The sequence below is a fragment of the Pempheris klunzingeri genome, chromosome 15 (genome assembly GCF_042242105.1).
Source record: "Pempheris klunzingeri isolate RE-2024b chromosome 15, fPemKlu1.hap1, whole genome shotgun sequence".
NCBI classification, from domain to species: Eukaryota; Metazoa; Chordata; class Actinopteri; order Acropomatiformes; family Pempheridae; genus Pempheris; species Pempheris klunzingeri.
The window spans coordinates 5344145-5358086 of record NC_092026.1 but is presented as its reverse complement, the minus strand read 5'-3'; the positions used below and the strand labels follow the sequence as shown (position 1 = coordinate 5358086).

At 40.9% G+C, this 13942-nt stretch overlaps 1 protein-coding gene and 1 long non-coding RNA gene across 2 annotated transcripts; one reads left to right on the top strand and one right to left on the bottom strand.

Moving 5' to 3' along the window:
* The first annotated feature begins 6160 nt into the window (after positions 1-6160).
* Positions 6161-7862, top strand: gdf15 (Growth differentiation factor-15). Its single transcript, XM_070845787.1, has 2 exons — positions 6161-6509; positions 7072-7862. Exons 1-2 carry the CDS (start codon positions 6161-6163, stop codon positions 7860-7862), a joined length of 1140 nt encoding a protein of 379 aa, XP_070701888.1.
* A 2186-nt stretch (positions 7863-10048) lies between these two features.
* Positions 10049-11887, bottom strand: LOC139214733 (uncharacterized). The gene is made up of 3 exons (XR_011585474.1): positions 11859-11887; positions 11218-11543; positions 10049-10794 (listed from the first exon to the last, which is right to left on the bottom strand). It is a non-coding gene; the product is annotated as an uncharacterized lncRNA (long non-coding RNA).
* Between the last annotated feature and the right edge of the window lie 2055 nt (positions 11888-13942).

Here is a 13942-nt window from a genome sequence, read left to right as displayed (position 1 = left end):
AGCTTGTGCTTGAGGATTTCATCCTTTTTTTCTTTTTTCATTTTTCTTAAGACAATCCATCTCAGAGAGTTAATGTCATTGTCACATTTAAAAACAAAACATACCTTTAAAAAGGACATTTCTGCATAGAAAAGCTTCGAGCTTCATCACTAATTAGGACATAACAATTAGTGGAACGGTGTGCCCACTTAATGAAGACTAACATCATGCTGTGTCTTTTGCACAACATAATGGGTTTATGGTAGACATGAAGGCAAACATGAATAATCATCAGGTTCATTATTTGTTTAATGACCGGGCTGCACTTAAATCTAAATTGCAGATGAATGTCAGGTGGAAAAGAAATGAATTGCAACAACAGAATGGGAACACCCAGTTTGGACTGAGTCTTTCATCACAAACCCAACATCACCTCCTCCACAATGAACCAGGGGTAGAAACAATGCAGCGCTCACTATCTATGCAGAAAATATACACATGAATGAACCAGTGGGAGGAAAAAAGCACTTCATTATTCCCATCCTGGACATTCCTGAGTAATAAACATGGCACCCAGGAGGAGATTAAAGGGATGTTTCTGCCAATCATTCAGGGACCCTTGGGTTTTATGCTCCTATCACCAAGGCAACCAGTTTCACGAAAGCACCATTGGAGAAGCTTCAAAATAAACACATAAGATAGTGGAATCAGTCCTGCTGCACAGACCTACATTCATTAATTACATTATGAGCACTATTTACTGTAATTCATGGACTCATGGTGGTGCCACCCCCTGTTTTAATGAATGGACAACCGACATGAGGAAAAAATATCACTGTCTACAGATAATAAACGTTTCCAAGCGATGTCACATGATTAAATAAAGGGGAAAAAATAAACATAAACCAGTGCAATAAAAAGTATATTAAGAGCGGATCAGCTGCTACACCCAAAGCAATTCCTCGCCGACGGCTCATCATCCTCATCCTCACATAGTATCAACCCGTTTGCCTGAAAACAACCACATCCGAGCTCTGTCGTGACAGCGTGGACTTACCTGCAGACCGCGGCGTCTCAGGATATTCGGCTCATCCATCATTGAAGATAATAGAAAAAAAAAAACCACCTCTCCAGTCAGTCAGCCCATTCTGCGCTCCGCCCGTCCTCTCACCGGGGAGCGTGGACACAGAGTCCTCCTCGGTGCTGTTGCTGCACCACCACCACCACCACCACCTCCTCCTCCTCCTCCTCCTCTTCCTCCTCCTCTTTCTCCCCGGAGCGAGCTGCACGATGGGCTCCGAGAAGGTGATCACTACAGCCAGCCGATCACCTGATCGGGAGGAGAGGATGGAGGTGGGGGGTGGGTAGTTAACCCAGACCTCTGTACTGAATGAACCCAGCCCTCTTATTGATATTCTGTGGTCAGTGCAAAATACTGCTGTGTAAAGGCCACATTCAGGTCAAGGGGCCGCAAATACATAGAAGATCCTGTAACCTCCTCATCATTTAATGTCCACAGGCTGAAAAACTCCCTGTACGTGGGGGGGGTCCCCGACACTACAGAGACATCAGTGCACCAAACCCTAAAAAACCCCCCACATGCAACCCACTTGTTTCCATATGTTGCTGTTCATGCAGTTAATCTCCTATTCACCCACATGTACAATAACACCACATCTGTCTGGAAAGGGTGCAGAACAATTGTGCTTTGAAGTCAAGCTGACTTGCAGTGATTGATCTGTGTCTGTCACCCAGTGGTACCATGATTTGTTGTTTCCATATACAACAATGGTCCGTCTCTTGTCCTGCCATGTCACACGTCCATTGATGTAAGCCAGAGGGATGTGAGTCCGTCATTGTTCTCTCATGCAGTTTGCTGTTTATTTGACATTTTTTAATGGGAAAACTCTGTAGAAAAATCAAGCCTCTACGGGGTTAAGTGTATCTAATCAAGCAGCACAGTTGGATACCTTCATAGTGGGTTGTTTTAAGTGACCAATTTGTATGAAATGCATTTGTGAGCATTGTAGTAGTATTTAAATAAAGAACTGTGGTGATATTAGTAATGCTTTAATACTGAGGCTTTTTCTGTCCTTTCCTCAGGTCTTTCACTGATTGCTTCATGTACAATACAATAAAATACTCCGAAGATATGCTTTCATATTTATTTGGTGTTTGATTTGTGCCACTAGATGTTAAAACAATATCTAATTAAAGTAAAATATAAAGTAAAATAACAATGAGCTTGTCAATATTTGAATGAATTCATTCAGATTTTTTTGTTAGCTCATTTGAAATGTGGGTTTTTAAAGATGTAGTCTTAATACCAATAAAGAAAAGTAAAGCATATTGTCATGTATATCTTCTCTCCATTTCTAGTAACAACATGACACTTGGGAGGAATCTGCAGAGACAATCAGACCATTCTGTGTGTTGATAGACTATGTTCTTTTTACAGAAACATCAGTGTTTTTTCCCTGCTTCATTTCTGCCTCTAACCAATGCATCCAAATCCACAATGAGCTGATTGTTGCACGTCAACGTTGATGCTTCTTCAAAGAAAGGAACCCTTGCAAGGAAGAGTTCAGCCCAGACGATGAGGAAAACGCTTTAGTTCTGCTGCAGTGTAACTTCTGCCGTATCTCCGTGACTAATTTAGTACAGACAAACTTCTTTGAATGCAATGTTCAAGTGTACAGATATTCAGGCTCTGATGGATCTGGAGCTACAGCAGGACAGACTGTGTTGTCTGTATGTGTCCTTTTGCTCTGCTCTCCATGTGATGCAGCGTAGGTCATCTTCAAATGGTCCATGCTCATTAGAGGAACCAGTCAGGCATGAAAGTTAGCTCTTCCTCTTTTTGCTGCCCTCTTTTTGCAGTCATTTCTATTCCTTCTTACTCTGTATCCACCACATTAATCTCACATATCTGCTTTATTCCATTGCAAGGCTGAAAGCTAAAAGAAAGAGTCTCCTCTCAGTTTTCTGACAGTTCAACAGCTGATATGAGATGGGAATCAATGCTGCAAACAACCAGACACATCAAATAACAGCACTGCGTATGTATTAAGTGGCTTTTCTCACATCTGCAATAGAAAACACACACTCTCTTGTCTATGAAATGTCCACACGCATGCACACACACACACACACACACATATCACACATTTGGTCTGGAAAGCAACAAGTCCTCATTCCAACTCCATATGAGGTCCATGTTAATAATACACTTTCCTCACTCCTTCTAACTTCAAACAAAGCTGTTCTCAGTCATTAAAGCCTGTATTGTAGCTCTATGGCCACTAGGGGGCGCCACGGAGCTGGATGTACATCTGTGTTCACCCTGTAGATGATGAGTTATCCTCTCCTCTGACAAGTGCATTCGGGGGGAATGTATGTGCAAGTAACATGTTCGTATATGATGGGAAAAAGTCAAAATAGAAGCAATGTGCATGTGAGCTGTTATCAAAAATGCAACATGTGTTTCCAGTCCATAGATTGCTTCATTTAAACAGTCTGTGAAGAACTATGCAAAAGAGGAAGACAATAAAACATGATTTGATGTATCAAAATATTGCTCGCTATTCTATCATGTAAGGACCTCTTAGACTAATCTTGTGACTCATTGTAGGGCTCATGACCCAAGGTTGGAGACCACCATGCTAAACCATGTAGTGTGTGCAATGTGCTGCCATTTTTTTCGGTGTTGTCTGTTGCTAGTGTGCATGATGACATTCACTCTCATTACGCAGAAATGTCTCTTTCATGATGACAAGATGAGACTATAGTTTTCTTCCTCTCTCTTCAGAAATTGAGGTGAAAAGAAAAGGAGAAATTGCTCAAGAAAAGAGCGAGTGTCTGTCACAAAAGGCTAAACTTCACACCTTTCTGTGAAATTAAAACAAACAAAAGAATAACAACGGGATTGTAGAGATTTGAAATGGGAGATTTTCCTAATATTAATTACAGATAACCAGAATGAGTGTTCTAGATATTAAACATTATATTGAGGATATTTTAAATGTTCTTGACTTGTACAATCGAAGCTGTGGATACCTTGACTCACAATGTCTGCCAGTAAGAAGGTAATTGTGGATATCTTTAATTACCGTTCGGACTTGTGAGAATACAACTGTGACTTATAGACATGCTGGTATGGAAAGTGGTTGGATTAAATGTTAAAATGACCTCCTAGGCTCACCTGATCATTTCATCCACCTCAGTCATTCACTGCTCACAAATTCACACACTCTGCACTGTGGAAGATACAACTCAGGCACTTTTTGTTATTTGGACGGTAACTTCCTCACATGTTCAAACATAGTCCCTTTTGATTCGGGGAATTATTTTTGATGTTGTGGCAGGTGCAGCTCTGGTTGCCGACCTTTTTGGCTTTTGGGCCTTTACAGCCTAGCAACGCATACATCAAACCCCCCATTCATAGGCTGCATATGTGTACGAGCTGGGAGAGGCTCAGCTAAGAGTAATGCTCCCTTTTCATTTTGTTTCATTTTAATGGTTAGTAGTGTTTAAGAGGAACACTCCAGCATGTTGCTTGTAATGACTAGGGAAAAGGCAGTGGAGAATTCTTCTTCTTTTTGTTAATCATCTTGCAAACCCTCATTGTTTATCTTGACGTCATGTCTTCACAATTTACTGCACTGCTTTCAATTATGACATTTAATGTGACTTGCTATTCAAATTTAATTAGCATTCACGTGGTTGAATTTATGGTTGTGTCTCAATTCTACAATTTCATGATATCATAATGTACATATTAGCATTTAATTTCATTTTTATTAACTTTTGCTTCGCTTGCTGATGTTATTCTTACAAGCTCACAATTTGGCACGAATGGCCAAAATACTCTTTTATGGACATTTTCCAGAAGAGGAAATCTTTATTGCTGAGGTTGAGATCACCCCCAGGTGGAAAGAATGGGGCCAATGACACAGACAGCCACCTAACAGGGCAGGGGAACTCCTTTTTAATCATGCAGTGTCCTGACCGTAGGCTACTTACTGATAGACGTGAGGAATGACATATAACATGCTGGTGACTGCTTGGCAACCCTCTGCGGTTTACAGTTCAGCGTTTAGCTCTTTAGTCTCTCCCAACAACTACGAATGCTCTTTTTATCCGATTGCTGAGGATGAGATCAGATATGTGTTCAGTCTATTCACATCATCAGAAAAACAAAGCATTGCACAGAGAGCTCGGTTTGATCTTTGACTCACATCAGTTGTATGATGATGCGATTATTGTAACACCAGACAACCGGGGAGATCGCTTCTCTTCGTTTATCTGCCTTTTTTTTTTTTTTTTAATTTGAGATATTTCCTCTTTGACTAGTTTAAGGAGGGGAAGTCGACACACTGATAACTAACTCTTCTTTTCCTGCATTTCATTTATGGTATGTTGTCACTAAAGGCTGTTAGAATACATAGTGAGACTGGACTGTTCATACAGAGGCTTGCGGTGCTTGGCAGGAAGGCAGCCTGTAGCGTTTGGAGATGGGGCCTCCCAGGTTTCAGCACTTTGTCTTGGAGGGAACAAGACTCCAAATCCCTCTTCGGTCTGTAACTAATCTTGACCTCTGACCGTACTTAGCAGAGTTCCAAGGGAACAGAAAGGTACAGCCTTATCGGGATCAATAAACTATCACATTATCATTATTAACCCTGGAGGAGCTAATGTAATTTCCCATTGTCCCCCTGCTTAGAACTGGTCACTGTAAGACATATGGTCATTTATTTGATTAAGTGACGTATAACCAGATGATCCTGGTGACGTAGCATGCTGAGGTGCACACCATGTACCCGTGATGTAACCTAATGTCATCCAGAAACCCCTCTATTTTATGTCCCTCCCATCTCAGCTTTCCCTTCACACTGTCTGTTAATAAAACGGCAAACAAGCTATGAATGTTCAATTGAATGTCACAGATTTATGTCTAATAAATTTATGTCACGTGTTGTTAACACAGAACACAATGCTGCATAGCATTGCCACATAATGTGGCCCAAGCTGAGCCCATCACAGGCACACCTGACTAACCAGGGGTGTGGCAACACAGAAGCTCTACAAATAAAAGCATGTCAAGAATTTCATTCATAACATGGACAAACCCAATCCACTGAGCAGCAGCACTCTCACACCAGACCTACCTGGCAGGCTCACCATGCTCAGATCACGCACACTCCACCGACTCATCTCCTGCACGCTGCTGCTCCTCGCCTCCCTCTCCGGCTCAGGGGAGAGCCGGCCTCAAGCGGCCCACGGAGGCACACCTGATGCGGACAGAACGGACAGCCAGAGGGTCTTGGTTCTGGAGGCGGTGAAGACGGGGATCCTCAGCTCACTGGGTATGGACAGGGAGCCCATGCCGAACCAAAAGGCCTCTGAGGGAGAGCTGAGGAAGATGTATCAGCTCTACAGGGAACAACTGAGGGAGATGAGAGGAAATTCCAGCCAGATGATGGGGGAAACCAGGCAGTCCACCGTGTCTACTGTGCTCTTTCCAGCTACAGGTGAGATATTTATTAGACAGGACATCAGGAAGGGGCTCAGGCCTAATTTAGCCACTGTCACTCTCAAACGACTGATGTGAAAGTTGGAAAGTTTGAGTGGGAGTAGGAAAGAATGTCTCATGACTAGCCCAAGCAATCCTGCAGCGCGAGTTTACCTCTGCACATGGAGACACACACACACACACACACGCACTCAAAAGCTATTGTATCGGTTTGGTTGTGAATACTATGAATAACCTCTGTCCCTATAGTTGTTCAGTTGAGGTAAAGATCTCTATCTGTGCAGATCTTTAACATGTGTGAATGGTTGGAGAAGCAAACACATTCCTACAAGCTTTTAGAAATCATGAGCATGACAGACACACCTTCTACGTGATGTTACACTTTGAACACATTTATATAAATATCATCAACAACAAGCCAACAAATTTTGTTTGTTTTGTTTTTCCACTCTCAGTTATTCCATCGCTATCATGTCTCCTAAATGTACTTTGTCAAATCAATAGACGATGTTCCCAACTTGGGTTCTAATGAAGCTTTCCCTTGTTTTTGTGTCTTTTAGTGGAGCCACTAAAAGTGCTTCAGAAGGCTGATCAGCCACATTCAGGTCAACGCATGCAGTGGTACAGAGCTGTTTTCCATAAGAACCCCGATATCCAGACTGAGCTGACACTAGCTCGGGCTGAGCTGAAGATTTCCAGGCAGATTTTAGACAAGCCCACTGCAGTTCAGCCTAGACGAGAGATTAAAGTAAAAGTCAACAGGATGAAGCCGATGAACTCTGTATGGGCACACATGAGCTCACCGGTCCGTGCCAATGTGTCAAGCACTCAAGATGTGATGTTGGACATCAGCCCTGAGGCGGAGAGCTGGATGAGGCACGATGGAGGACAGGCGCTGATTGTGGATGTGGGGATAGCTGTGAGTCAAAAAGATGCCCTCAAGGCAAAACCAAAAATTTCCCTGGAAGTAGACCTCACGCTGCCCAAACCAGCACACAAGACAAGGCTGCCTCGCTCCAACAAGGAAGACGAGTGCGATGAGCAAGGATGGTGCTGCCGTAAGTCTATCACCGTGTCTTTCAAAGACATCGGTTGGACGGACTGGGTGGTGGCCCCCGCTGAGTACACCATGCATTTCTGTGACGGCACCTGCCCCCACAACTACAAGCCTGCGAGCATGCACACGCAAGTGAAGTCTCGGATGCACCAGATTACCAAAGGAGAGACACCTCGGCCCTGCTGTGTGCCGGCGGCCTACGAGCCCATGGTCATCATGCACTACGACAGCAGGGGAAAGCTGAAGCTGACTCCTTTCAACGACATGATTGTCAGCAAATGTCTTTGTGCCTGAGGAAAAAAAGTGAATTTTGAAGATTAAAATGTTACTGCTGCAGAGCCACTGTTTCGTTTTACATTGTGGATCAAGCAGTTGGTCTGTTCATGAGTTTGCATTTGAAAAATTATTTATTTTAAGTTATATTTATGATCCTAAACTTATCTTCCGTTGTTGTTTTATGTTGCAGCATGTTTTAGTACACACTATTTTATTGTCATTTATTATTTAAATAACTGTATTGTTTTATTGTCTTAGACATTTCAATGATTATATGAAGACCAAAATAGATGTTCTGATTCACTCATACTGAACTGTTGCACTTGAATATATCAACATGTATATTTCATAATAAACACCTGAGCATGATGCTTTAGCGTATTCGTCATTTATCTGCCGAGTCTGGGTGAGCTACAGACATCAGCATGTAAAGATATGATAACCCCTATCTCCCATGAATGGCCTTGGAGTTACACTGACTGTGGTCTTGACCACCTAGTTAGAGAACAAAACTAACGCAACCACTGCTTTACTCTGACACATATAATGGGAAATACATATCTGTGACGATATTGTAAATGCATTTTCATTACAGATTATCAAAGCTTGTGTCTGTAATATTTACTTTTAAGTGCTCTCGAGATAAGGTATCAGAAAAAGAACAAATGACAATCTGAGATATCCTGCGATAAGTATGATCGCCAACACGGGACAATGTAATTCACTGTAGAAAAGGAGCAAATGAAGGGATCTCGAAACATGCCCGAGTGCAGCTCAGAGTTTTGGAGTTTAAAAGTAAAAAACAGAGCACCATGATGAGGGTGATATTTAGAGAGCAAACTGAGGTGAACTGAAATCGGTGGCCAGCTCCTCTGAGATGTTATTCCAAGAAGTGACACCACCGCCTCTAATGAGTCTTTAATGATTTTTATCTTTGAATAGGTAAAGGTCACTGAAATATGAGCATATGTTGTTCTATAATTAATAAAGTAGATGTACTAAAGGGTGGGGCATATTGAGTGACCCTAGTCAACTGAATAAATAGGCAGAGGAATAAATAGGTGATTAATCAGAGTTGCAGACACAAACGCTAACTGTAATTGCACGTTTCTATTGGTAAATTCAAACCTGTTCCCAGTAACTGCTCCTTCATTTCTTTGTCTCTTTGTTTTAGGGATGACATCCTCAGTCATTACACAACTGTGGGTGGATGTAAATATCTTCAATCTTAGATTCTGAAAGGCCCTGAGTTGCAGAACCACCCAAAGTATACAAGTATAAAAGAATTAGAGACAGTATTTATCAAGCCCTTCTGTTTGTAATCTGAGGTATGAACTCATTAGCCTCTTAGGGCTTTCTCCTGCTTTGAATCCTTACGTAGCCTCCCGAGAAAAGTATGACAGCAAACTGTAAAAAAAAGCAAAAGCATCTCTTGCTGTTACCTGTGACACAGAAACACAGAGCCTTTTCTGTAACTGCTCTAAGGAGTAAGACGGTGAATCTGGGTTTCATTTTAGCTACTTGTTCAGAGAGATTTTCACATCCTCTGATGGACCACAAGACAGAAACCGTGGTGCTGACCTTTGCATGTTTTGCATGTTTCTTGGTGGTAAACTTGATAAATGTGCAACTGTCATGTTTTGCAGTGGTTTTTGGTGCAGACCATCTCCAGTATTAAAGACTGAATTTTTTAGTGTACATTTTTAGGGAACAGAATGTGATTGCAAAATGTTCTTTGTTCTTTGTTTTTTTTTATTTTCATTAGTATATCTTAATGATTTGACCTGAATCCAGATAATGAAGTAGTTCATGATTGGATCTGTAAATTTTACATTTTCTTATTTTAAATTTTTTTCAATTGTGGCTGCTGATAACAATTTATAAAACTTTTTTATGATGATCATACAGAGCAAAATACATTTCAGTGTTCAAACAGAATCAATTAAATGAAGTGATATAACCTGTATGTCAGTGATGCAGCCTCCTAAGACTGAAGGCTGATAAATTTAATTTAAATAAGGTCTATGAAAAGTATCTTTAGAACCATTACTATTCTATGAAGATATTGAATACTATACCCACACATGCTTAGAAGTGTACACCAACTTACTTATGCATGTGCATAAATTGATATTTTCATAATCACAAACTGCTTCTTGGTTTCCAATGTATTAAAAATAGTCATTTGTATTTGTAGCTTTTTATTTAATCCCATTTGTAAGAAAAGAACAACACTTGAATAATTATTTCCTATGCTGCTGAAATGTGTCTGAATCTAACAAGGGGCCAAATGCGCAATTGCTGAAAGCAAAAAAAGTGCTCACTCACTCTCCTCTCTAAAGGTCAAAATTTAAAGTGATTCATTTGTATTTCCAGACATATTGACAGAGAGCCATAAAACGATCAGATCTCATCAGCAAATTGATTACCTTAGATGGTTGTGAAGTGAGAAAAAAACAGCAGAATATAACACAGTGTCCCACTAAGAGTTAACAGTTAACAGGACATACACAACAACTCATACATAACATTCCTGTCTTAACTTTACAGATGATGCACAATGATAAAATATAACTATAAATCTAGAAAAAATATAACTATCTGTATGTGGCTGTAAACTCGTACCTGTACTAACTAACCTTACACCACAGACACTACTGGGCTTTTTCGTTTATAGTTCAGCTGAATCAAAAACCAGCAGCATATTTTTGCTTTTTAAAAATGTATATCCGGAGCAGTACAGTAAAAGGAAGAAATGAGGAAGAATAAAAAAAATATGCAGACATAGAGATTTATCCTATCGTCCGATCATGAATCTGGCACAATATAGACGTCTTCTTCTTGGGAGTCTGGTAGGATGGAGAGGTTACACGCCGGATCGTTGCTGTATATTGCATCATCTGGTAAATCACACTGCAAGTACAAATCCTCTTCAGGTTCACTGCGCGACCTGCGAAGAAACAATAAGGGTGGCGGATAATGTTCCTATTAGCAAGCACTTTTCTGATGCAAAACCATTGTGACACAAGACAAATATTATGTAAACTGAGTGGATTTCCTTTTCCCAGTTTCTATTCTTGCACAGAGAAAAACTCCAGCACTGAGTCATCAGCTGGCACGTTTGATTAATAGACTTTAAATTATACGAAACAACAGAAGAAGAGATCACCTCCATCCGCCAGGAAATTGTGTGCATATAATACAAGGAGATTGTGCAAAATGGGGAAATTCACACCGCAGTGTTTCCACATCTGTTTCCGTTCTGATCTCTTTTTGGACCAGTGCAGTTTCAGAAATGTCATTTCAGCCTCAGTATATCCTCTAAATTGGTGGCTTTTCACAAAAGTATGAAAATACTTCAAGCACAGCTTACCTTCTCTGGTTTACTTCACGCCTGTTGTTTCTACTTCCAGTTGACAGGTTTTCATAAATAGGAGTCTGTGCTATTGACTGTTGTCTGACCGTACTGGTATACTGATGGGGACCAGCTTGTGCTGTCTCTATGTAGTCCTCCTTCTTACGGTTTCTTCTGCGTCCAAATTGCAACATATTCCTGTGGTATTTGTACACGATTACACCGGCTGCGATCACAAGCAGCAGAAAGAATAGTGTCAGCCCCACAGCCAGGCCTGCAGGGGAGCTGGGGGGCAAACATGTGGTGGTGTTTCCAGGCACACAAGTGATGTTGGCAATCATGATCTGTAAGTATGAAAGTTACAGAATTAAAGTGAGTGACTGCATGTCATTGCTCAAACTACTTTATACAGTCATTTGGGATTAGTTATTCAGACATTTCAAGATTTTTACTCACCAATCATTGTTTATTTATATTCCTATAAAGGTCTATTCTAAAAGACCTCTACATAAATAAAATACAAAAGATTTTCATAAAAAATTCAATAAAAAAAGAAGTGAAATTCACAACAGATGACAGGAAATGCTGTAATAAAATCATCGACGCCAAGTCAAACAGTTTTCTGTCAAAGTGTAGGTCAATAAAATCTGTGATCTTACCAAACAAGGCTCCAACGACGAGGGTCAACGTCTGAGTGGCAAGTGAGCTCATGTAGTTTGTCTTTATCAGCTCACACTTGCAACGACGAAGTTCCCTTTTTACTGAAATTATGGAATGGGGTAATGAAAGAGCTGAAACCAGAAGATTTCCTGTAAAAGTTCTTTCTGAAAATAAACTGTTGCTTGCTGACCAGAGCTGAATTACTGTCACATTAAACTCGATGACTCACTGGACATTTGGAAGTTTCCAGTCTGAGCATCAGAATTGTTAGGATTGATCTGGACATAATGGTTTACAGCAAAATTATTGAAGTGGTGAAGTGGTGTTGGTATAAAACTTGGGTTAAACTGGTATGTTCTCCACTTTTTCTGGTAATCAAATGTACCCAAAAGAGAATTAGATTTTTGAAGAATTGTGTAATTATACTTATCATATCATGTGCACCAAAGTTTCTTTCTGAAGGGATGAAAGTGTGTTTGGAAGAGGAGATTGGAGGTTGATAAGACGCAGACACAGACACACACACACACACACACACAGAAACACAAGCTTAAGTTCATGCAGAGTTCAAGTAGTCTTATCTCTCAAATGCATGTCAGTCAGACTGCATTAATAAATTATTTGACATTAGGTGGTGACACAGTTTAAGTGAAGCTGTGCTACCAGTACACTCTCATTCTCGCTGCTTCTCTACTTCACCAGGACATTTACCTCCCTCTGCTGTTACTATTACTCCCCACAGGCAGAACACACCAAGCCATATTCTCACCTTCGGCTACCTTTGGACTATAATTCCCAACATATTTGCTCTGCAGAAGAAAAGGGGGTTGATAAATTATAAACTAACGACTCCTCTGAAAGTTTGTGTTTGTGAATTGATGATCTGTGTCTGGTCGTCAAAACTCACACACGTCAGGGTGTCAGGTGGTGTGAGGTTTTTCTGTGAAATGGCATCTCGCTCCACTTCACCATTGTGTTAATGTAGCTTGATAGACATGGAGGCATCATGTGACGGGTCCATCTGTCACGTTAACTCCTCACTGATACTTCATATCATGCCACTTCATGCTGCACACACAGGGCCTATTGGATGCCTGCCAATCCTGGATTAATTAGATTAATTAATTCTATTATTGTTTTTTGTTTTCCCTTGTGGAGGCCTCTGAGACAAACTTGTGGTTTTGCAAAATATGAATAAACCTGACTTGACTGGATCCTTGGGTGTTCTTATTTAATCAGAACATGAGTAATGTTTGGTTCCTCTGTATGTATTTGATAATAGTGGACTGGGTTAACATTATGATTTGGGACAGAGAACAGAGGCTGACACAAAAATGTTGCCATGTTGAGGAGAAAAGCATGCATCTGGGTTTTTCTGAACAAATAAAACACGTGCTTCCATTGAAACAATGAAAATGGTAATATTACGGGCTTATTGAACAGAGAAAAGTCCACCTTGTTAAGTCAGAGGCTTCAACAATGAACAGTCTACTTTCAGACTCAGGCACTACACGCACCTCTCACACTAAAAGCCAAAGTGGCTGAAAATGGTGCAAAGATAAAATAAGTAACTGAAAGGGGGGCTTCCAGACTTTCAGGTGTAACTGATAAAGTGAAATGAAACTTTCCCCCTCTGCTTCAAGAGAGCATGTCTGAGATGCCGCTGCTGGCCATGCTGCTAATGTCAGTGCAGCGTGTTTGCACAATACGGTAAACATTAAGAATCCTCCACAACATGTGGTTTTCCTCATTTTTACAGGCCACGACTAACAAGTTCAGGACACATGACAGTAACAGAATGATCCTGTGCACAGACTCCTTCCCTCCACCTGCCCTGGAGTCACTTCTTTTTCTATGTTACCATGGTTACGTTACAACCAAATTACACTCTCCTGAACGGCAGGTGAAGCAGCTCCACTGTGCCCTCAGTGCCTGTGTGAAACAAAACAAGAAACACTAACTGTAGGCGTGGTTTTGGGACTCGTGGCAAAAACAAATGAGCTGCTTTATGTTCTCCTGAATTTGAATTTGCATGAGGTGTTCTTACTGAGCCTGACACAGCATACATAAAGCTCAAAGGCCT